At 39.7% G+C, this 25,530-nt stretch overlaps 1 protein-coding gene across 2 annotated transcripts in view; it reads left to right on the top strand.

Moving 5' to 3' along the window:
* LOC108443060 (INSC spindle orientation adaptor protein) overlaps positions 1–20,102 on the top strand; it is a 68,861-nt gene extending 48,759 nt beyond the window's left edge. For both annotated transcript variants that reach the window (XM_037540427.1, XM_037540428.1), the window contains exons 3-13: positions 615–972; positions 2,978–3,030; positions 4,758–4,881; positions 6,105–6,218; positions 9,215–9,340; positions 11,740–11,911; positions 15,426–15,604; positions 16,800–16,866; positions 17,220–17,375; positions 18,452–18,528; positions 19,434–20,102. In XM_037540427.1, coding sequence (XP_037396324.1) covers positions 615–972; positions 2,978–3,030; positions 4,758–4,881; positions 6,105–6,218; positions 9,215–9,340; positions 11,740–11,911; positions 15,426–15,604; positions 16,800–16,866; positions 17,220–17,375; positions 18,452–18,528; positions 19,434–19,562 — 1,555 coding nt within the window. In that variant the 3' untranslated portion in view covers positions 19,563–20,102. The remainder of the gene's footprint in view (positions 1–614; positions 973–2,977; positions 3,031–4,757; positions 4,882–6,104; positions 6,219–9,214; positions 9,341–11,739; positions 11,912–15,425; positions 15,605–16,799; positions 16,867–17,219; positions 17,376–18,451; positions 18,529–19,433) is intronic.
* The last annotated feature ends 5,428 nt before the right edge of the window (positions 20,103–25,530 follow it).

Here is a 25,530-nt window from a genome sequence, read left to right as displayed (position 1 = left end):
CACATTTTATGTTTTAAATGTTGAACTGAGTAAATAAAGAGTATTTGTGTGTTGTGCAGAAGTGTCTCGGTAGAGGATGTGTAGCTTATTTACACTATTCAACAACAACATGGACTTTAATCAGTGATGCACAAACTCCTGCATAATGCTGTTTATTTACTGTGTGATGATATAAAATAGCGATGCTCCCCATAAGAGAACAATCCAAAGAACTTATTAGCTTTATTAAAGCTAAGGCATTCACTGTATTAATGCTAATAGAGCTAATAAATTCACCACATTTGTGCTAATAAATTTGCTTTATTCATGGTAACTTATTGACTTTTTTAATGCTAAGCTATTAACTTCCTTAATAATAACTCTGTTAACTGTATTAATGCTAACTTATTAGCTTAATTAATGCTAACTTATTAGCTTAATTAATGCTAACATATTAGCTTTATTAATGCTAACTTATTAGCTTTATTAATGCTAACTTATTAGCTTAATTAATGCTAACATATTAGCTTTATTAATGCTAACTTATTAGCTTTATTAATGCTAACGTATTAGCTTTATTAATGGTGACATTCAGTTTATTGATCGTAGCTGTCCGTGTTTGTCGATCACTTTAGGATGCACGCCATTCAGGTGGACTCAGTGCAGCGCTGGATGGAAGATCTGCGCCACATGACGGAGGTGGAGTGTATGTGTGTTCTACAGTCGAAGCCCATTGGAGTGGACGAGGACTCTCCGGGCGAGCTCATCGTGTCCGGTGCAGGCGCAACCGGCGATCATGTGACCCGCGACAATCTGCAGACGCTGCTCAAGAGGGCGCTGGTGGTCAGCACTGAGCTGGGGAAAATGTTCCAGAGGCTGGAGCGGGGCCGCTGGCAGCGTGTCCACGGCACGGCCGTCAGGGCCAACTGCCACGTCCGCTCACTAGTGCACGAGTACAGCGCTGCCCGGGGCACGCCCGCACACATGCAGAAGGTCAGGACCCCGACAACAGCAAAGCACTCCTTCCATATCCCATCTTCCACATTTTAAATTGAATGTACCAAAAACAGATGAATTCATTTCTACACAAACATATCCCAGCCTCTCTTTATCCCTTAAACAAACAGCCTCATTTTCACACTGCACCTTTAAGACCTTTAAGGTGTATGTAAATGAGCTCTGTACTGATTGGCTGCTCCTGCATCTCATTCAAAACACTTCAGCATGAAAGGGTGGAGCTAAACTGCTGCAGGTTGAATAGGCACTATATGGCCAAAAGTATGTGGATACCTGACCATCACACCTACAGTATATTAGATCGTTGGACATCCCGTTCCAAAATGATAGGCGTTGACATTAATGTTGAGTTTCTCCTTTTGCAGCCATGACACAATAATAGCATCATTTCGCAATAATAGCACTTACAGTTGCCCGGGGCAGATCTAGCAGAGCTCTTCATTAAGACTCATTCTACTGCCAGTGTTTGTCTGTGAAGACTGCGTGGCTATGTGCTTGATTTTATACAGGTTAATTAAACCTACATTGTGTATTATTGTGAAACAGAAGTGTCTAGGAGCAACAACAGCTCAGCTACGAATTAGTAGACGGTGCAAACTCACAGACCAGGAGCGCCAACTGCTGAAGTACTTGCTGAGTTGCATGATTCACTACAGAGCGCTAAACTGCCTGTAGAAGCAACACCAGCACAAGAACTGTCCACTAGGAGCTTCATGAAATGGGTCTCTGTGGCTGAGCAGCTGCACACAGGCCTAAGATCGCTACGCGCAATGCCAAGCATCGGCTGGAGGGGTGTAAAACGCCGCCACTGGACTCTGGAGCAGTGGAACTGTGTTCTCTGGAGTGATGAATCTTCTCTATCTGTCAGTCTGATGAAGAATCTAGGTTTGGTGGATGTCAGGAGAACGTTACCTACAGGAATGCAGAGCCAGCAGTAAGGTTTGGTGGAGGAGGGATGATGGGCTCGGCTGTTTTTCAGGGTTTGGGTTCTCAGTTCCAGTGAAGAGTGATGGTGATGCTACAGCACAAAGACATTTTACACAGTTAAGCTTCCAGCTTTGGGTCAGCAGTTTGGGGAAGAGCGCCAATTTGGTGTGGGGGGAAATCCAGTGACCTCCACAGAGTCCTGACCTCAACCCCACTGAACACCTTTGGGATGAAGTAAAACATCAGAGCAAGAGAGCGTGAGAAAAAGACTGTGTGTCAAAGAGCTGGTGCCCTATAGAGAGCAGGACTCCATAAACACTACATATAGGAGATTCACAGATAATGGCTGGTTTGTTTATGAATTTCAAAGCATTGTGTTTTTCTGTGCACTGTAATTTTCTACACCTATTGAAGCTTGATTTGATTACAGTAAATTGCTGTGGCTGGGGTCCGCGTAATTGAGGCTTCTGTTGGGAATCGGACTGCTCATGTCAGAAGCTGAAGACCTTGTACACGACGCCAAGAGAATTACATCATTTTACGTCATAATATTTATGGTTCCTGTAAAATCAATCTCGCCTCAGCTCGGCGTGCGCCAAACCCCCCTCCCCCCACCCCCGCACTGTCTGCGGCTGCAGTGTTTATAGCATATACAGCTTTTGGAAATACGACTCGCAACCTGATCGCCATTATTCGGGGCCAAGTCAGTCGACTATTAAAGAGAATCAATGTTCAGAGTTCCAGCTATCTGAGATTAAAATTAAAATGAGAATCGGGTCTAATTTTAAATGAGACGTTTGAAGACAAAGTCTCATTGCAGGGGCTTCTGGGAGGAGGCCAGTTTCTCCTGTCAGATCTCATCATCACCCAGCAGGACAAACACAAAAATGACTCAGTCAATGAATGAAACACAGTGTTAGTGTTTTATCCTCAGTGTGGGTTGTTATTCACCAGCAGGTGGAGAAGGTAGGTATAATGATGTGGCTCTGTGAAGTAAAGTTTGGCTAATGTGGTGTAAAAGCTGGCTAAGCTGTGATTCTCCTCTGTGCTGCAGTATGAAACAGCCCTGCTGGAGAAGTGCATGGAGCTCACTGTCATTACTGAGAGGTAAGACACCAAACACACACGACTGCACACCTGCATTAAAGGGCTTGTCTAAACCAGTTAACCTTTTTGAAAAAAAGGTTTGAAAGTGGTGTAAAGTTATTTACAATGTGTAAATTATAGGGGGTCATGGAGGGTCTGGGACCCCTGAATTAACCTCTTGGACCCCATTATTCTGTCCGATTTGGAAAAATAGACCCTCAAATCCAGACTCAGTGATGCTGATTATTTATCTGCTTCCCCTACAATCAGCTTCTGTCTCTGGTGTTTTTAAATAGAACTGCAGCTCTGCTCTACGTCAGGGTGGCACTGTAGCAGACTGGCTCACCCAGTTGGTCCATCATAGCCTAGAAACTACAATGGGTGTAGTGCAATCATGGAAACAGGTGTAACAATGTAAGTCCTTCTAGTGTGATCATGGCAATCGATGTGGGTTAACTATGGAAATGGGTGTAGTATAACCCTGTAAATAGGTGTAGTATAACCGTGTAAATAGGTGTAGTATAACCATGTAAATGGGTGTAGTATAACCCTGTAAATTGTTGTAGTATAACCCTATAAATTGATGTAGTATAACCCTGTACATTGTTGTAGTATAACCCTGTAAACTGGTGTAGTATAACCCTGTACATTGTTGTAGTATAACCCTGTAAACTGGTGTAGTATAACCCTATACATTGTTGTAGTATAACCCTGTATATTGTTGTAGTATAACCCTGTAAACTGGTGTAGTATAACCCTGTAAATAGGTGTAGTATAACCCTGCAAATGGGTGTAGTATAATCCTGTAAACTGGTGTAGTATAACCCTGTAAGTAGGTGTAGTATAACCCTGTAAATGGGTGTGGTTTAACCCTGTAAATGGGTGTAGTATAACCCACCCTGTAAATTGGTGTAGTATAAGCCTGAAAATGAGTGTAGTGTAACCCTTTAAATTGGGTGTAGTATAACCCTGTAAATGGGTGTACTATAACCCTGTAAATGAGTGTAATATTACCATGTAAATGAGTGTCATACAACCCTGTAAATTGGTGTAGTATAACCCTGTAAATTGGTGTAGTATAACCCTGCAAATAGTTGTAGTATAACCCTGTAAATAGTTGTAGTATAACACTGTAAATACGGGTTATAAATAGTTGTAGCATAAACAGAGATGGATGTAGTGCAACCATGGAAACGTTGCGTTATCATGGAAATGGGATCATCGTAACCATGGAAACAAGTGAGTGTAACAATGTGAATAAATGTAGTGTGACCATTTAAATACATGTAGCCATGAAAACAGGTGCAGCATAACAACGTAAATGAGTGTAGTGTAACCGCAGAGTAACTATGGAAATAATTGTAGCATAAACAGACATGGTTGTAGTGCAACCATGGAAACAGGTGTAGCACAGCCCTGGAACTATGTGTAGTATAACCGTGGAAACAGCTAAAGTATACTGATAGAAGATCAGTGTCCTGTATATAAGTGAATATATAAGTATATAGTGTAACTATAGAAAGGGGCATAACGTCATAAATGGGTGTAGCGTAACTATGAAACTGAGTGTTGTAGCTATGTAACTGTACAGTATCTATGAAAATGAGTGTAGTATAACTATGGCAACAGGTGTGCAAGGGCTGCCAAATTTGAGATTAAAAGAGGCAGAGCCTTTCCCTCGTTGCCATGGAAACCATACCCATGTGTGTATAGTAGTAATCATGTCGTGTCCGGTCTCCGTCCTGCAGGTGCCTTCACACTGATGATGAGTATTTCCTGAAGTCAATGAAGGAGGCCATTCACGAAATCCTCACTGACGTCAGTGACTCCTTCAGCCAAATGATTGACATGGCCCTAGCCAATGAAATACAAGTAAGAACACAGCACATAACGCCATCAGTACGTATAGTGACCTTAGCGACCACAGCTCTGAGCCAGAGGGACTGGACAGTGAGCTGATGGCCATTAGGCCTGATGGGCTATCACTGAGTGTCAGAGTGGGTTATTTTTAAGGCAATTTGTCAGTTACTGTACTCGCTGTGTTTAGATGTATGTTATCGATGCTGCAGCAAAACATTTAGTCATCAGTCCACATCAGTGACTAAGCTCCACTAACTGGCCCTCTACTGACTGACCCCTCACTGACCAACTCTTTAGGTGATCTGTGAGCAGTCAACAAATACACTCATGGTAGAAACCCACCCTGACAGACTCGCCAGAAAGATTTGTGATTGTAACATTGGTTTAAGTGAAACAAAACTAAATTTTCTTGAGGTTGGTGTTGTTTGGTTTTGTTAGATGAGTGAGCAGCCCAGACTTCAGTGAGCTTGTCAAAAAAAAAAAGCCGACAGAGACGATATACTAACCTTTGTGACGTAGCGTGGTGCCCTACTTGAGCCCTAATTAGGCTGCACTAAAACTAAAAAAGGTGGTGTGTCATTCTCAGCACTGCAGTAACACTGATGTGATGGTGGTGTGTTAGTATGTGTTGTGCTGGTCTGAGTGGATCAGACACAGCAGTGCTGCTCGAGTTTTTAAACACTGTGTCCACTCACTGTCCACTCTCTTAGACACTCCTACCTTGTCAGTCCACCTTGTAGATGTAAAGTCAGAGACGATGACTCACCTGCTGCTGCACAGTTTGTGTTGGTCATCCTCTAGTTCTTCATCAGTGGTCACAGGACGCTGCCCACAGGACGCTGTTGGCTGGATATTTTAGGTTGGTGGCTTCTCAGTCCAGCAGCGACACTGAGGTGTTTAAAAACTCCAGCAGCACTGCTGTCTGATCCACTTGTACCAGCACAACACACACTAACACATCACCACCACGTCAGTGTTACTGCAGTGCTGAGAATGATCCCACCACCCAAATAGTACCTGCTCTGTGAGGGTCCATGGGGGTCCTGACCACTGAAGAACAGGGTAAAAGGGGGTAACAAAGTATCAGAGAAACAGATGGACTACAGTCTGTAACTGTAGAACTACAAAGTGCAGCTATACAGTAAGTGGAGCTGATAAAATGGACAGTGAGCGTAGAAACATAACGTTATGGCTGATCAGTGTAAATGTCCAGCTTCTGACTTTTGTTCCAACAGATCCTGATCAAGCAGGTTGAAGAATCAGACGATGTGTTCATCATTGAAAACGCCATCAGCAACCTGCTGTCTCTCACTCAGGATGGACCACAGCTGTGCAGCATCATTGCCAAGGTCAGCGCAGTTACGGCATCATACCTTCACTGATGGACACTGCACTGTTGATTTAGGCTCCACCCCCATTTGCCTTTAGTCTTATCGCAGGATAAAACTCCCCATTAGAGTGACACACTGAATCAGAATCAGACTCAGAATTAGACTCAGAATCTGATTCAAACTCAAAGTCAGACTGAGGTTCAGAATCAGACTCAGACAGAGAATCAGGCTTAGACTTAGACTCAGAATCAAAATCACACTCAAAATCAGGCTCATAATCTTCAGATTCAGAATCAGACTCAGACTCTGAATTAGAATTAGAACCAGAATCAGGCTCTAAATCAGAATCAGACTCAGAAGTAGTATCAGACTCAGCATCAGATTAAGACTCAAAAATAGGAATCAGATTCAAACTCAAAGTCAGAATGAGGTTTAGAATCAGTATCAGACTCAGTAGCAGATTCTGACTCAGAGTCAGACTCAGACCCACAATCAGGCTCAGACTTAGACTTAGAATCAAAATCACACTCAAGTCAGGCTCATAATCTGATTCAGATTCAGAATCAGACTCAGACTCTGAATTAGAATTAGAATTAGACTCAAAATCAGACAGAATGAAAGTTTATGTACTGTGGAGATCAGAGTGAGCTGCTGTTCAGTGTGTGATGCTGTAAATGGGTGCTCCCCTGTGTGTGTGTGTGTGTGTGTGTGTGTGTGTGTGTGTGTGTGTGTGTGTGTGCGTGCGTGTGTGTGTGTGTGTGTGTGTGTGTGCTGAAGCCCACCTGTGTGTGGCCCACCATTATCACCGTGGTAAAGCTGTTGATGTAATGTTGGTGTTTATGGGGTCTTGCGAGTGTTTTCCACTCTGTTCATAGTCTGATAACTGTTCTAGATATCTGAACCCTTTGAGACACACACACACACACACACACACACACACACACACACACACACACACACACACAGTGTGTGCCTGTCTCTTTGTGCTGAAATCACTCATCATGATCTTCAGCATTTGTCTGATATATTTCTCAGTGAATCTCTATACTGAGATGGTTTGTGCATCTAAGCTGAATTAGTTTGTTTCTGCAGAACAATATTAATAATAACAACATGTCAACGTTAAATAGATGATATACCTCATCAATAAATATTAAGCACAAAAAATGTAATTTTAAATTTAATTTTAACATTATGAGCACTAATGTATTTGTCAATGTCAAACAAACAAAACATCATTCAATTGAATTGAACATGTTTTGTCTGCATACACACACGTATGCAATATGATACAATGCATTTGTGGAATTTTCAGATATGTGACGATATACGCAGCATCACAGATGCACAAAAAGCCTTAACAGGACAAGTGTGTAAGTATTTTTGCAGTATGCAGTTTGCAAAGTTGTCTTAAAACACCGTAGCAGCAATACTGATTGAGTAGCACAGTCTACAGTGTGTACATCAACTTCATTAAATAAATATTATTTGAGTGAGTCGAGAAAAAACACCCACATCATTATGGAGATATTCTGAAGAAGATGAGCAGGAAAATGACCTCTTTAATAACCACGTCCATTTACTGTGAATCTAAATCATATCTGCACATGAGTTTATATACAAATATGCATAAAGTCAGAGAAACTGTGTTGTTTATTTATTACTTGTTGCAATTATCTTAAATTTGATTGCATTATATACAACCACATTTCCAAAAAAGTTGGGCGCTGTGCCAAATGTAAGTAAAGCCAAAATTCAATGATGTGCAAGTCATTTAAACCCAGTATTTAATTGAAAACAGTACAAAGACAACATATTAAATGTTGAAACTGAGAAATTTTATTGTTTTTTTGAAAAATATTTGCCCATTTTGAATTTAATGCCAACAACACATTCCAACAAAGTTGGGATGGGGGAACAAAAGACTGGTAAAGTTCTAAGAAAACACCTGGTGGTTGATTGACAACAGGTCAGTAACATGATTGCGTATAAAGACCATCTCAGAGAGCCAGAGTCTTTCAGAAGTAAAGATGAGGAGGGGTTCACTACTCTGTGAAAGACTGCAAATCAAATAGTGCAACAATTCAAGAAAAACGTTTCTCAACGTAAAATAGCAAAGAACTTCTGCTTTTCATCGTCTACAGTACAAAAAATATCATTAAAAGATTCAGAGAATCTGAGAAATCTCTGTATGTAAGGGACAAGACCAAAAACCAGTATTTTCTGGCTGTGATCTTTGGGCCCTCAGGCAGCACTACATTAAAAACAGACTTGATTCTGTAGTGGAAATCACTGCATGGGCTCAGAAACACTTCTCAAAACCACTGTCTGTGAAAGAGTTCATCACTGCATCCAAACATGCAAATTAAAACATTAAAACACAAAGAAGAAACCGAATATAAACAGGATCCAGAAACACTGCCACCTTCTCTGGGCCTGAGCTCATTTAAAATGGACTGAGGGGAAGTGGAAAATATGAGTGTGTGTGTGTGTGTGTATAATAATATATATAATTTGTTCATTTGGTCTAAAAGATTATTAGACAGAACAGATCAGTTGTGGATTAAACTCTGAGCTGTAAACGTCCCAGAAATTCAGCAAGTTGATGAAAAGTATTTCCTAATTCTGCATCACTATAGTGAGTATGTAATGCTAATGCTAAAAACTCCAGTGAAGAGTTTTCTGTCTTTATGATGATCTAAGTAAACAGTATTTCTGGGGACAGTATGCTGGATGGGGGTCTTTTGCTTCAAAAAAAAATTCTCATTCTAAGTCAAATATATTGCTTTCTCAACAAGCCTCCCCCGATCCCCTTCCCCAGAGGACTGAATTAGACCACAGCTATTCAACAAATGTTTAGTCTCATTGTTTGATCAGGAGAGAAAACAGAGGAGGGCTTCCTTATTTTCTGGAGTCACAGTCTATGTCTGTGGTCAGAGCTTAGTGTAAAGTGACCATAAACAGTAAGAAATCAAAAGCTGTTTTGTGTTATTGTGTTCTTGTGCGGCTCTCAGGAAGGAGCGGTGGTGGCTCTGCTGAAGATCTGCAGGCAGGACTGCTTCAGCAGCCTCTACGCTCACGCACTAAGGACCGTGGCCTCCATCTGCTGCGTGGAGGAAGGCATCACCCAACTGGAAAAGGTACAGCCTCACCACATAGTACAACAGCTCTCTTTAAAGAGCCCATAGCCCAGAATTATCATATGAACTTATAATAATTCATTTCTTTGTGTCCATTTTACAGTCTCTCTTCATTGCTTAGAATTGCCTATCAGACTGATATATGTTAATGAGCTCTGTTCTGATTGGCTGTTGTGTATCGTGCCTCAAAAAAGCAGTCTGGCTTGAAACACTCCAAATAAGTTCAATACAGGCCATTTTTGTAGTGTAGTTTACATTTCACAAGATTTCAGTGATTATTGGCTTCTAGTGTTTGTTACACTGATTTCCTAGATCAGATTAAGATCTATAAATCTGATTATGAAGTTTGATAAGGAGGCTGGATCTGAGCTTGGTAGGGTTTGTCATGTTCATGCATGTTTTATGATGGTCTCTTTCCATTCCCTAACGAGGTAGAGGGGGCTGATAAAACAGAGGGGTTACAGTTTTTAATTGTGTATCTACATAGTGGAGATATATGGTAGTGTTTCTGATAAAATGGCCAATAAGTATAGGAGGATGTAAAATACAGGAAGCTGTGAACAAACAATTTAAAGAGGCACTGAGGAAAAAGAGCAAGTGAAAGAAATGTTTGCAGTAGAAGAGCCCAGAGAGCGGGAGCCGGCGGGCGGTAACCAAATAAAGAAAAACAGTGGAAAAGTCAGTGAAAGTTGAGAGTGATGCTGGAGCCCCGTGAGAATCTGCCAGTTAAACTGTCACTGAACACTGAGCCTGAAAAACTCACACCTGCTGCACACAGGAACAACAACACACCTGCCGAGCTTCACACTCGGAACCCATCAGAACCCAATAACAGACTCTCATTAAATCCTTTCAGCTTCTACACTGAGAAGAATGAACGGACTGGAATGTCTCTCCCACATGTCAAATATACTGGGCTGAATTCATGTTGAATTAAATGTATAGACACTATTTTGTCTTACACTTTACTTACTGTTAGCAATAATCGTGTCAGTGAAATATATTTCACTCAGGTGGGAATAATGTACACATTTAAAATCAAAGAAATTTAATGCAGCATTTTTTCAGTGCAGACATTTTAAATCTGAAAAATAGTGCTTCGAAATTTACTTAATTTGAGTGATATTAAAACTTGAAAATTAATATGTAAAATGTAGTAATATTATGAGTATAATGTAGTATATTATGAATATAATGTAGTAATATGTTATTTAGTAGCTAAAACAAAATATCAAGTATATACTACAAATTACTGAGCAGTTACTATAATATTTTCTGTATCTACTATGAATTATTCAGTTTCTACTATTATTCAGTGTCTACGGTTAATTATTTATTATCTACTGTAATTTATTCACTATCTACTATGAACTGTTCACTGTCTACTATGAATTATTCAGTATCTACTATGATTTATTCAGTATCTATTATGAATTATTTAGCACTGTGAATCTACTGTGTTCTAAGTTCTACAGCTATGAGAGTGAAGAACACAAGTGTGGAGCTACACAGACGGTTTAAGTGTTTAAGCATCTGTACATCGTCTATAAAATGCTAGCCTAATAAAGTGTACTGTTTATACTGAGTTCCGCATGAATGTACAGCTACACCGTTAGTAATGAAGGTTCTGTGCAGGTACATTTCTCATTCATCAAGGTACAAACAGTGTAAACGTTCCCTCAAAGCTCCAAGTGGTTTTAAGGTCTGTTTGTGAAGCTTAAATCAGTTTTTTTCCAGGTGAAAAGTTGGTATTTGTACCTTTTCATAACCAAATGTTTTAAAACAGAACGGTAGAATAAAAGCCTGGAGGCAAGGCTGGGTGTGTGGAGTCAGTACAGCTTAGAACACATAATTTCAGTGGATTATGGTTCAGTTATGTTCCCTGACTAAAGGGACTGAGATGAAGCCTTGAGGATTGCACCCCAGTGATGAGGGGGGAACTGCCCCAGAGACAGTTTAGTACCTTTTCAACACCTTGTGTGTAGAAATCTTCAAAAAAAATGGTTTAACAGCGCCCCCACATGGCCAAAGATACAAAGTGCAGTAATAAAAGTGAACATCAGCATCCACAGTTTCATTCATTCATCCTGTTCCGCTTTACTGTCGCTCACATCTCTCACTGTGGAGCTTCAGCATTTCATTTTAGAACAAAAGCATCCAGAAAGAGAAGAACAGAGCTGTGCAAACCTCGGTTCCTACACAGATTCTTAATCACCAGCTTCTTCGTCAAATTTTCAGGCACCAGAATATAAGAGCTGCACCATTTATGGTGCAACAGAAATTCAAATAAGAGGGCAGTTTTATTCTTGTTTTTCTTTTGCTGGATGTTCTAACACGTTCTACTGCAGTTCCATGGGTTACTCAGGACTTAAGTAGCTCCTATTGTCTGTTATGTGCAGGTGGACGGTGTCCTGTGTCTCGCTGATATCCTGACGGACGAGGCGTGTGCAGAAGCAGCTCGAGCTGAAGCAGCAGCAGTCGTGGCTCAGATCACTTCTCCTCACCACACGTCCACTCAGCACCTGGCCAGCTTTCTGGAGAGCATGCAGGACATCGTCACTGCCCTCATCAGTGAGCATCTGACCAAGCATCTGACCAAAACTTGGGGCCCCCTAAAATCTTTATTGGGCCCTTCATGTACAGCGCTGTGTAAAAGTCAGAGAACTTTCCACTCAAAATGGCCATTAAGTACAAATGATTCATTTTAATATCAAGCCACAAGTGGAAAACATATTTAACTAAATGTAGTTTAGCCTCAGCTGTGGTCAGTCAGTGAGCCTCTCTTCACCTTCATTCCAAGCTCCATTCTTCTCAGGAGCCTCACTTTCAGCTCCTCAAAGAATCTGCAGACACGCCTCCAAAGTTCAGTCTTAGAAGCTGGTTGATGATTTTCTGAAGTAATCAAACCCATTCAGTGGTGTTGAGATATGGACTCTGGGGTGGTCAGTCTATTGTTCAGCTTCTTTGTTTGATGTGTCTGTCTCCTTTTCTCAGTGAGGTTCTTCTTGATCAGCTACACGTCCTTTCAGACCCACAGCGCTGAGTGGTCTTCTCACAGAGGAAGGATGGACAGAAACACCTGTGGATGTTTTCAGATCTGAAGCAGCTTGATTTTCATCTCTCTTTCAAAGATCAAAGCTTTCAGTGCTGTTTATCTGATGGGGCAGTTTTGGGGGCTACCAGCTCTTCCAGGTGGTTGTTAGGAGACACATTTTCTCTGTAGCTCTTAAGCAGTCGTTAACTCCTGTGGTATTCACTTTCTTCTTCCTTATGCAAGTGGATTGTTTCATATCTAATCTCATAAATAGCACCTGAAAAAATAATGACTTGTACTTAATGGCCGTTTTTGACTCATTTGAGATGTAAAAACATGAGTAAACCAGCAAATTACATCATTGTTTTATTATTAATTGAAGATAACTTCATTTAGGCAGGCTTAGGATCCTGTTCATGCCACCGGGCCGACCTCATGACAATTTGATTTGATTATGATTTTCAGGAAACAATTCAGTGTATGATTCTCAAATTTCACTGTAATTGAATTATATTCAGTTATTTTCTAACGAGTCAAAGTTATTAACTTCAGAGACTATTTACATAGTAATATAATACAGACAAAAAAATATATTTTTGATTTTTGCATTTGAATTTAACCTGTATATTTAAATAAGAATAATTAGAATTAAATTATGCTTTATTAAATAATTAACGTGTGGTGCATAAGCATATTTATTTTAATTTAATTTAAACATTCAAACATGTTGATATATTTCAATTCTTATAAAATTAAAATGTAGAATGAAGTTCAAATCAAATTTATACCCAAAATAAAGTTACAATAATATGTATGCCTAGAATCTTACAATGAAATTAAGAGAATCGGAGTGCTCCAGCTGTGTTCTCACACGAAGCTTGTGAACAATTCAGGAAAGTCAGTCTCCAGTTTGTTTAGCTGTGTGTGTCTTTGTGGACTGCTGTTGTATTTTGTGACGAGGTCAGCAGGCCTGCCCCATCACCAAGACTATTTTGGGATACTTTGTTTAGACAAAGGGGATTTAAAAACAAAAATAGATACAAACGTCATCGTAAAAATGTGCCAATATGTACACTTTCCTGTTTAACTCTCCATTCCTGTTCCTTTAGGAACGGCAGCAGATCCAGTTTCCCTTTTTTATACTAGCCCAAGGCCTTTCAGTTAACTAAGGGGATGTTATCTACACTATATTTCCAAAAGTATTCGGTCATCTGCCTTCACACGCATATGAACTTGAGTGCCATCCCATTCTTAATCCATAGGGTTTAATATAATGTCTACCCACCCTTTGCAGCTATAACAGCTTCAACTCTTCTGGGAAGGCTTTCCACAAGGGTTAGGAGTGTGTTTGTGGGAATTTGTGACTGTTCTTCCAGAAGCGCATTTGTGAGGTCAGATGCTTATGTTGGACGAGAAGGCCTGGCTCACAGTCTCACAGTAGCATGAAATTGTCCAAAATCTCTTGGTGCTGAAGCTTTAAGAGTTCCTTTCACTGGAACTAAGGGGCGAGCCCAACTCCTGAAAAACAACCCCACACCATGATCCCCCCTCCACCAAACTTTACACTTGGCACAATGCAGTCACACAAGTACTGTTTTCCTGGCAACCGCTAAACCCAGACTGCCAGATGGAGAGGCGTGATTCGTCACTCCAGAGAACACATCTCCACTGCTCTAGAGTCCAGTGGTGGCATTGTGCTTGGTGATGTAAGGCTTGGATGCAGCTGCTCAGCCATGGAAACCCACTCCATGAAGCTCTCTATGCTGTTCTTGAGCTAATCTGAAGTCCACATGAAGTTGAGGTGTGGAGGTCTGTAGTGATTGAATCTGTAGTGATTGACACCAACTGCAGAAAGTTGGTGACCTCTGCGCATTATATGCCTCAGCATCTGCTGACCCCACTCTGTCATTTTATGTGGCCGACCACTTCGTGGCTGAGTTGCTGTCGTTCCCAATCGCTTCCACTTTGTTATAATACCACTGACAGTTGACTGTGGAATATTTAGTTTGGATGGGTGACTGAATACTTTTGGAAATATAGTGTATAAGTCAATTGGGAACAAACTTACCGGTAATATGAATGAATGGCCAAAAGCCACGTCCGCATTTATTTTGTCGACAGTGATGTCTGCATTAATACACTTAAATTGCTGTACTATCCTCTGTTAACCCACCTGCTCTTAGCAGTGAACTCTCCTAGTCTGATTAGGGGCGGGGAATAGATTCAGTCTAATGTCTGATTCACACGTGCTACCTTACCTTGGCTTGAGCAGAGCAGCAGCATGAGCGCTACAGCTTTAACATGCTGGCCTTTCATACGTACAGCGAGGAAGTTATACAGACATTCCTTTTCCCAGATGGATAGATGGTCACATCAGTCACTCTGCGCAATATAAGTATCATTTATAAAAGTGCACGATATGTTTGTTTATCCTCGACAGCATTATGATTTGTGATTAGGCAAAAGTTTCAAACCGGGAAATCTGACTGCAGCATGGAATTTTTACCTAGTGTTTCATCAATAATTAAAAAAAAAAAGTTTTTATATGATTTTCTGTTCAGTTTTAATAGATTCTCATGGCTTATTTCAGTGTATTTTGCTGCATGAGACCTGCGGAAAAAATCAGTGCCACTCTAAAATCCCACGCCACTTCAGTGCGGAATCTGGGACGCTGTGCTGCTTATCGGCGAAATGAACATAGCATGTGTGAATCAGGCCTAAGGGGGAAAATGCCAGGCATGAGGCCTGTTTGTGGAGGCCTCATGCCTGAGGCCTCAGATTTCATCCTGCACTGAAGTCAGGAAAACTTCTTTTAACGGACTGATGTTTGCAGATTAGAACAAGTGAACCAAAGTCTGTGCTTTTAATTAGCTTATTTTCCTTTTTGCAGTTTTCTTTTTCTTTTTTCTTATGAAAATTAATATATATGAACAATTTGTTTGAACTTACCTCGCTGTACTGAGCGGTACTTACGCAGTGAACCCGGGTTCCACCAAGCACTCAACCACACGTATCTGTAGTCCATGTTTGACTCTCTGTGTGTTCCCACAGAGCTGTGTGAGAGCGCCTCATGTGGAGAAGTGTTCCTCTTAGCGTCCGCTGCTCTGGCTAACATCACCTTCTTCGACAGCATGGCGTGTGAGATCCTGCTGCAGCTCAACGCTGTTCACATTCTCCTTCAGGCCTGCAGGGACCGCCAGCGAGTCGACACGCCGTACTCTAAAGACCAGGTTAGAGCTCCGATTCATTGACCTCATCATTTAAAAAGTCAATATAAAGCATTTTGTTAGTATTCTGCTGACCACAGCAGCAGATGCTGTGGTTTGACTGGTGAGATGTTGATGGAGATGCTGTGGCTTTAACCACCGCAGTTACTGTGACCTCAGTGCTTTATTTATGAGTGTAACACCCAAACCATTTTGTTTGTACCTTAGCAGAGTTATTGTTGTATCTATACATATACAAGCACACTCACACACACACACACACACACACACACACATACACTCACACACACACACACATACACACACACAGACACACAAGCACTCACACTCATATACACACATGTTCAGTAGTTCATACTATACATTTTCTTATTCCGTTATAAAATTATTTACCTTATTTATGCGTATTCTATCATTGCTGTTAGAACAAAACCTCGTATCTCCATTTTTTGTTGTTTTTCAGTTTTTGACATAATTGAAAATGCCTGTTTCCCTTTACATCGCATGTAAATTTAATGAATGAATGAAAAGAAACGTCCCAAAATGACCTGGAAAATTTCTGGTTCCATTGACTTACATTAAAAGTACAGCATGTTTTTTCCTTCTCCTGTAAAGTTACCATTTTGGCGATACAAGGTTTTGTTCACACAGGACACTGTTTGGCTTGTATATGCTGCTGGAACACATTTCCCTTTGAGTATTAATAAAGTGTTATCTTCACTGCAGAAGAGTTTTAGCTGTATCGTTTCAGTCTCAGGGACTCAGAAGTGCCCAGATTGTCTGATGTAAACTGCACACTAAAATCTCCACAGCCCTCAGAATCCCACCTCACACTGACCACTTAACCTGGCTCTGATTGGTCTGTCTGATGGGAAACAAACTACTGTTCCTCAGCCTAAATTGTCATAGCGCGCAGCTGCAGCTCTTCTCACCAGGGAGCCTTTATCCCTGTGCGCTCCTGGACCGAAAACTCCACGTTTGTTTTCATCCTTTTAAGAGTTGATGTTAGAAATCAGAGTCCACACTTGTGGTTTACACTGTTTACCCCATATAATCTCAGGCTTATTACATACTAAAGCTTATTATTCAGTAACTTCAGTGCAAACTGGCTGAGCTGTTCTTAGATGATAGAAGTGTGTAATAAAACTTTGGGCCCTGGTGTTTAAGAGGTTAACTTGTTGGCTTTGTTCCCCTCAAGGTTGTGACAATTTTGGCAAATCTGTCTGTGTTGGAGCAGTCCGCCTCTGAGGTTCTGCAGGAGAACGGTATGTAAAATATAAAGATGGAAAGTGTTTGATCAAAGCTACAGTGCAGAAAGTGCAATTGATCTTTAAAAGCTTTAAAAATGTCAGATGTTTCTAGAATGATGAACAGATATAGCTAAAGAAAGAAAGAAAGAAAGTATCCAGATTCATACTGTAAAAAAAAAAACGCATATCCAGAATGTCAAATTACTGTATGTTATTTATCACTTAATAGCTTCTTGTTACCTCTGAATTCTTAAAATGTCAAATAAAATACCTTTACTATCTAGTTTGGTGTCTTCACTATTTATGTAATGTCTGCTGTAAAAATATGTGATATTATTAATGTAACAAGCAATTAAAAACTTCTGTAGGAATTGAGAGGCTGCTGCTGTTGTTGGGTGAGAAGCCTTCATCCTCCAATCCATCAGAGGGCGCTGCGTGTGAGCGGGTTCAGCAGAAGGCCGCCGTCACGCTGGCTCGTCTCAGCAGAGACCCGGATGTCGCACAGGCTGCCATTCAGCTTCAAGGTACCAGCAGAGTCAGTTCAGAGGATTCTGGTCATTTTCCGTTTATACCATCATCCTGAAACATCACTGTAAACACTAGAGGGCACCAGAGTGAGTCCTCAGTGAATGGGGGCTAAAGGAGCTAAACAGCTGGAAATATTATGTCTCGAGTCATTTACACAATAATTTCCTTTCATTTTAGTAAAGTTAAAAGATGCGTTAAGTACAAAACATTTCAAACTTACTAATGTATTTTCTTTTTCCTACAGTAAATAGGTTTTTGTAGTAGGACACATTCTTGAGTACTACTGAGTGCTGATTCAGTGTTGAACTGATCAGTTGATCAATAGTTACTGAATAATTCATAGATGATACTGAATAATTCATAGGTGGTATTGAGAAATTCATAGTTGATACTGAATAATTCATAGTTGATACTGAATAATTAATAGTAGATACTGAATAATTCATAGTTGGTACTGAGAAATTCATAGTTGATACTGAATAATTCATAGTTGATACTGAATAATTAATAGTACAGAGATACTGACTAATTCTTAGTAGATATTGAATAATTCATAGTTGACACTGAATAATTAATAGTAGATACTGAATAATTAATAGTAGATATTAATAATTTATCGTTGGTACTGAATAATTAATAGTGAATACTGAATAATTCATATTAGATGCTGAATAATGCATATTAGATACTGAAAAAAATTATCGTGGATACTGAATAATTCATAATGGATACTGAAAAATTTATAGTGGATACTGAATAATTCATAGTAGATACTGAATAAATCATAGTGGATACTGAGTAATTCATAGTTGATACTGAAAAATTTATAGTGGATACTGAATAATTCATAATGGATACTGAATAATTCATAGTGCATACTAAATGATAAATAGTGGATACTGAATAATTCATAGTTGATCCTGAAAAATGTATAGTGAATACTGAACAAATGATACTAGATACTGAATAATTCATAGTAGGTACTGATCAATAAGTGTTTTGATTAATAACTGATTATTAAACCTGTAAAGATTAGTGGGTTTTTTGTTTGTTTGTTTGTTTGTTTTTAAAGCTGTGCCACGTCTCATTGAGCTGTGCCGTTCTCCGGCTGAGAGGAACAACAGCGACTCTGTGCTGGTCGCCTGTCTGGTAAGAGATACAACATCTGCATAATCATTAAAAAATCACTGTAAAATTACAGTAAAATTACTACTGAATTGTCTCTGCATTACTTCCACAGTAAATTACTGACTCATATTAACAGTAAATGACAGTAAAATAGCAGCTGTATACTGTGACTGCACAGTCACCTGCTCTTACGGTTCACACTTACAGTGATAAGCTGTAATTAATATACAATAATCTCCCGTATTTCTACAATTGTAAACTACTGCATCTCTGCAGCCAGTAATGTACTGTACATTTACAAATTAAAAGTACTGACATTTTATTTTATCAGACCTACAACCAGACCACTGTTGTGCTCTTGAGTGTGTGTAGATTCTGTGAGAACACTGGTGAATCAGAATCTTCATCAGAATCTTCGTCAGTGGGTTTAAGAAGAAATTTTGGTCTCTCTTTATTTGGACAGTCCACTACAGTCTTAGGGCCAGGACCAGGGTGAGGGTTGGGTTTGGGTTTTGGGTTGAGATTAAGCTTAGGGTGAGGATTAGAATAGGTTTAGAGTTAAAGAATCAAATGTGGACGATCCCAATAAAATTGGGATTTTGTTACCAAAATTTCGTCCTGAGAACAGTTGGTGAACGAGGCTTGTTGTTCTTACCCAGACCAGTTTACACAGGACTGTGTGGATATTGGAGCTTTCCTCGAGAAGAAAGGCCTTCCTGAAGGACGATGATGATGATGAAGAAGAAGATGATGATGAAGAAATTTAGATTATACTTTATATTCTTTTATAGGTTAAACAGGTTGTTTTCCAGTAAAAATACATGAAGCTTCACATCGTCACTGTCAGTAACTCTCAGCCTCATCTGATCCGATGATACAGTGATCTGATCAGCTTCCTGTGTTTGTGTTTTGATCCTGTCCTTCAGGCTGCTCTGAGGCGACTGGCCGCTGGGTGTCCAGACAGTATCGCTCCATCTGACCATCAGCAGCTCATTAAGCCAAGACTGGTCGACTCGTTTCTGCTCTGCTCCAACATGGAGGAAAGCTTCGTCTGAGTAATTCTCCAGATCCACGTCAGAAGATCTGACCCACCAGACTGGAATAAAACTCTAATATTCATAATATAAACTACAGACACTTCATAAGAGATATATGTTTGTACTTTTGAAAGCTTGAACAGCAGCTAAATCTCTAAATCAGCAGAAGCACCTGCCTTTTTTTTACCTGCACATTTTTTAAAAGCTTGAGATATTTATGTATTATTAAATACATCTGTTTAAAAAATAGAGAATGGAAAAAATCAGAGTGGGTGTACATGCACAACCTGAAAAAATCTTTTAAAAAAAACAAAAAAGCTTGTTTATGTTTGCGAAATAGGAATATTTAAAAACGCATTTGTTATCACACATATCAAACGTAAAACAACAATTGCTTAATTGCTTAAATTAATACAGATCATCTGTCCAAAATGTGTGACGTAAATGGAAAGAAGCTAATTTTGATAACCGTGTTAATGCTTTTACTTTGATGTCGCTTTTAATGTCGATTTTTATTTAAAGAAAGTGATTATAAGGCAATAAAAGCTGCTGCTTTGAGGCTGGAGTTTTGTTTTAATGAAGGTGCTGCTCTGGGATCAGGTCTGAAATCTGAAGAGGATCTCCTTTAGAGGTTCTCCAGGGAAAAACGTGTGAATGACATTCTACAAAAACAGAGAGCAGTGACTGCACACTCTTCAAGGGGGCAGTTGTGGGCTGGAGGTTAGGGATCCGGCCCTGTGACCAGAAGGTTGCCGGTTTGATCCCCAGGGCCGACAGGCCATGACTGAGGTGTCCTTGAGCAAGACACCTAACCCCCAACTGCTCCCTGGGCACTGTGGATAGGGCTGCCCACTGTTCTGGGCAAGTGTGTGCGCTCACTGCCCCCTAGTGTGTATGTGGTGTTTCTCTTCACGGATGGGTTAAATGCGGAGGTGGAATTTCCCTGGTTGTGGGATAAAAAAAGTATCACTTAAAATAAAGGTTCTAAAGTGGTTCTTTTGGGTGGTGCCACTGAAGCATAGTACCAGTTTCAGTTCTCTGAGGCATTTGAAAGTCAGGCCATCCAGATTTCTGACAGTTTAAAGAAAATAAAGTCATCTGATGCCAATAAAATGTTACAAGTGTAATTTATACACAGCTGTCTGTTTCTGCAGGCCCTAGTGGCCACTGGCAGAATGGCTATCAACTTGGACATTTTTAGTTAATAGAATCACAGAAAATATTTGTTGACCTGCATGTGTGGAGGTTTGTTTTTCATTTTGGCTCTTATTCTGCATGTCACGGTGGAACAGTGTGCATTGCATTTGGGGCTGAAAGATTCATTGGTTTTATATCAAAATAGCAATTTTAGAAAGTGCAACTTTCAAAATGCAAGAGCTGCAATTTTTTTTAAATTATAGTCTATATGATCAAAAACACCGTCTTTAACATTAATAACACAGAGTTTGTGAACTGCCTGTGGATGAGTTAGGCCAATCAGAGGTAACCAAACCTCCCTGTGTTGTGACATGACAACCACAACTTACTGCCAGTCTGGCTCATGACATTTAGCGGTCAGGCCTCAAGCCATAAAAGGTCAATATTCTGGTCTTCTTGGCAAAAAAAGGTCTGAACCTAAATCTATAGAAAATATTCACAATGTTGAAAAATCGCAGTTAGCTACTTTCACCAAGTCATTCAGCCCTGATTGCATTTCACATTTCAGTCTGGCACAAACTCCTCTCCACAGCCCCATCCCAGCGTGACATGGGGACAAGATCACAGCAGGTTATGATCACTAAACTGCAGGGTGTCAAAGTGATGCTCAGAAAACATCAAGCTCAGAAAATCAACAAGCAAAATATTGAGAATCACAATGTCCAAAGTATTTTGCAAATACAAATAATGAGAGTTAAATCCAACTTAACTTTTTGAAAAGATTGGTACTCATTTTCACTCATTCGGATATAAATGTCTTCTCATTTTGATTGTTTTTGCTTAAATTTTTTCTAATTGCTGCTTTTGCTCTTTTGCTTCTGAAATCTCAGACGAGGTCATTCACCTGCACTCTCTTTTAAATAAAAATAAAATGAGTAGTAATCTTTTTGAAAAGTTGTTTGATTTAAATCCCATTATTTATTATTTGTATTTGCAAAGTATTTTGGTCATTTTGATTCTCATTATTTTGCTTGTAGATTTTTATTTTAGTTGATACATCTGTCACAAAAAAAAAGAATATTCCCAAATTACTGTCATTTGAACTGCTCATGAAAACAAAAAACCTGAATGTCCTTTAGGTAAATATTGAATATTTATTTATTTCAAAAACACATTTGATATTTGCTTGAACATTGCAATGCATGTTGGGAACTGTAGTGCAGTGCACTGTGAAACATGCTAATATTAATAGAAAATTTAAATACTTAGCCGGACGGGATTGTGTGCTGACCCGCATGACCAGCCACAATAATCTCCATAGTTTTAATCAGGATTGGGATGTATCAGCATACACATATTGGGAATATCTATTCAGAACACAGAAATTAAGTATCTGTATTCAGTCCAAGTTAATATTTGTAATATAAATTGGACTGAGTACAGTTGTAATTGCAGTTGTAATCAGAGAGTAATATTTTACTCTAATAAAATACTCTGTTCTTTGTGTTTAGCAGAAAAACTCATTTCTGTTCTCCCCTTCACTGCAGGTTTTAGCACCACTGTATTTGCCAGATTGCATCTATAGTTTCCTGCCAAAAAGTGTTGCTGCCAAAATGCATTAAAATGTTAATGTTTACCTTAAAATGACAATAACAATTAAGTTAATCATCTTGCTACAATAAGCAAGGCCTTCCCTGAAAAAGACGTCATCTGGATGGCAGCATATGTTGCTCCACAACCTGTACGTATCATTCAGCACTGATTGTGTCTTCAAGATGTGCAAGTCACCCATGCCCTATGCCCTAATGCTGGCTTTTGAACTGTGCACCAGGTAACAAGAGAATGGTCCCTGTCATCTTTAGCCCGGAGGACACAGTGTCCATTTAAAAAAAGAATTTAAGAATTTTGATTCGTTGGACCACAGGACACTTTTCCACTTTGCCTCAGACCATTTTAAATGAGCTCAGGCCCAGAGAAGGTGGCAGCATTTCTGGATCCTGTTTATATTTGTTTTTTTCTATGTGTTTTAAAGTTTTAACTTACACTTTTGGATACAGTGATGAACTGTTTTCACAAACAGTGGTTTTGAGAAGTGTTTCTGAGCCCATGCAGTGATTTCCACTGCAGAATCATGTCTGTTTTTAATGCTGTGCCATCTGAGGTGTCAAAGATCATGGCCAGCTTTTTGACCTTGTCCCATGAGATTTCCCCAGAATCTCTGAGTATTTAAATGATATTATGAACTTCTAGGGGAAAAAATAAGCCAACAGCATCCAACTGCCAGAGCAAGACACCATCAACTACAAATAAACAATAAGTTAAAAGCACCATCTTGTAAAAGCTGGTAAGTCTAGTTTAAAACCGATCAAGTGCAGGTGAGCTTATTGAAGAGAAAAACTTCAGAGGGTGAGATAATAATGCCCCCAAAATAAACTAGAAACAAAAAGAGAACTACACTCATCTAACTCAAAACAAAATTACAATGTTAAGGGTACCTCCCTGTCCCAAAATAGGCAAAAACAATATACAAAAAAAAACATAGGGCACTACTTGGTCTAGTCAGGTGGAGGCTGATGGCACAGGTGTGACCACTGGAACAGTCCTCTCTTTTCCTGTCTTTTCCAAGACACCTAACCCCCAATTGCTCCCCGGGCACCGTGGATAGGGCTGCCCACTGCTCCGGGCAAGTGTGCTCACTGCCCCCTAGTGTGTGTGTATTCACTAGTGTGTATGTGGTGTTTCACTTCATGGATGGGTTAAATGCGGAGCTGGAAATTCCCCAGTTGTGGGATTAAAAAAGTATCACTTAACTTTCTGCAGTGCATCTCTGCCCCATAAGTAACTGGAGCGCCCCCTGCTGTAGCCAATAAGAGCCTTCCAGACATTAACCCTATGGGAAAAGGTGATAACCAAGAAAGACAGAGCACAAAACAAACACCACACACCCCCAGGATTGTAACATTCGCTATTTAACGTGGAGAAACGTTCTTGAATTGTTGATCTATTTGATGGTGCAGTCTTTCACAGAATTGTGACCTCCTCCTCATCTTTACTCCTGAAAGACTCCGCCTCTCTGAGATGCTCTTTATATTAAATTTTAAAAAGGAAAAAAAAACAGTATAATTTCTTTATACGTATATAAGTATATAAGTATATAGTTTATACTATTTTCAATTAAATATGGGGTTTAAATGGTTTGCACATGATTACAATTTTTTTTTATTTGTATTTTGTGCAGCTGATTTTGGAAACGGGGTTATATGAGAGCTTGTGTTTGCCCTGTGCTGTAGAAGTACCTATGTAATTGTGACCAGCTGATTAAATTAAATTAAATGAAGATCAATTTTTTGACGTACTCCAAAAGCCATTCACCAAGCCCTGGGGGTGCATGCACCACAGTTTGGAAGCCACTGATCCATGCAAACCCCTAATTGGCATGTGTGTAAATAGACAGCATGTGTTCAGTGTAGAATAACACAGAAAGAATGAAAGTAGCACCACAGCTTTGATGAACATGCCATTCTGTGCAAATAAAGCCACTGATGAAGACTGTGCGTCGCTGTGAGGTGGATGTAAATTATTTACAGTTAGCAGATCATTACCTTGTAACTGTTGAGGTATATAGATGATACTGTCCAGCTTAACATGCATATTTTAAACGACCCATATCCTGCACTTCATTTGTTTCTTTATTTGTGTTCCCCTGAGATCCAGTTATGTTTGTGGGACTTTTATGTACTAAAAACAGCCATAACAGCATAACAGACTATTTCCTAACCTATATTTATACTTTAAGCCTTAGTTACTGCAACTTTAAAACTGGTATAAGTAAATGAGCTCTGTTCTGATTGGCTGTCCTGTATAGTTGTAGCATTATTGCTGGAACTCGCTCTTCAAACTAATTATTCTTCAAGGGCTCTTTAGTAAAGTTCTTTACATTGTGAAAGGGTTCTTCAGACCGATGGAGAAGGTGCATAGATGGTTCTGTATAGTACCAAAAAGACTTATTCTATTGTGTCAAGTTTGACATCATAGTAACAGAATGACTTTTTTTGGTGCTATATCAATAGAAACATCTACAGCAAGTTCTCCATCAGTCTGAAGAACCATTTCATGATGCAAACAACCCTTTAATCATGCAAAAGGTGCTTTAAGTGATCAGAGTTGTATATAGAACCATTTTCTTTACTAATTACTTTAAGTGTACTCTATGACACTCTACAAGAGATATAGATTATATAAAAGTGAGTGCACCCCTCACATTTCTGAAAATATTTTATTATATCTTTTTATGGGACGACACTATAGAAATGAAACTTGGATATAACTTAAAGTAGTCAGTGTGCAGCTTGTATAGCAGTACAGATGTACTGTCCTCTGAAAAGAACTCAACACACAGCCATTAATGTCTTAATAGCTAGCAACACAAGTGAGGGCACCTCGCAGTGAAAATGTTCAAATTGTGCTCAGTGTCATTTTGTGTGATCACCATTATTATCCAGCACTGCCTGAACCCTCTTGGGCATGGAATTCACCAGCTGGTGGATGTTAGACACCATGGGCTCCTTCTTCTTCCGCTTGTGGATGCCCCACAGGTGCTCAGTTGGGTTTAGGTCTGGAGACATACATGGCCAGTCCATCACCTTTACCTTCAGCAAGGCAGTTGTCACTTTGGAGGTGTGTTTGGGGTCATTATCATGTTGGAAAACTGTGATGCGGCTCAGTTTCTGAAGGGATGGGATCATGCTCTGTTTCAGAATGTCACAGTACATGGTGGAATTCATGTTTCCCTCAATGAACTGCAGCTCAGCTTCAGCTTCAACTGTGCGTCAGCTTCAGAAGAGGCCTC

This window comes from Pygocentrus nattereri, chromosome 8, assembly GCF_015220715.1.
Source record: "Pygocentrus nattereri isolate fPygNat1 chromosome 8, fPygNat1.pri, whole genome shotgun sequence".
NCBI classification, from domain to species: domain Eukaryota; kingdom Metazoa; phylum Chordata; class Actinopteri; order Characiformes; family Serrasalmidae; genus Pygocentrus; species Pygocentrus nattereri.
This window is presented reverse-complemented; position numbering and strand designations above follow the sequence as displayed.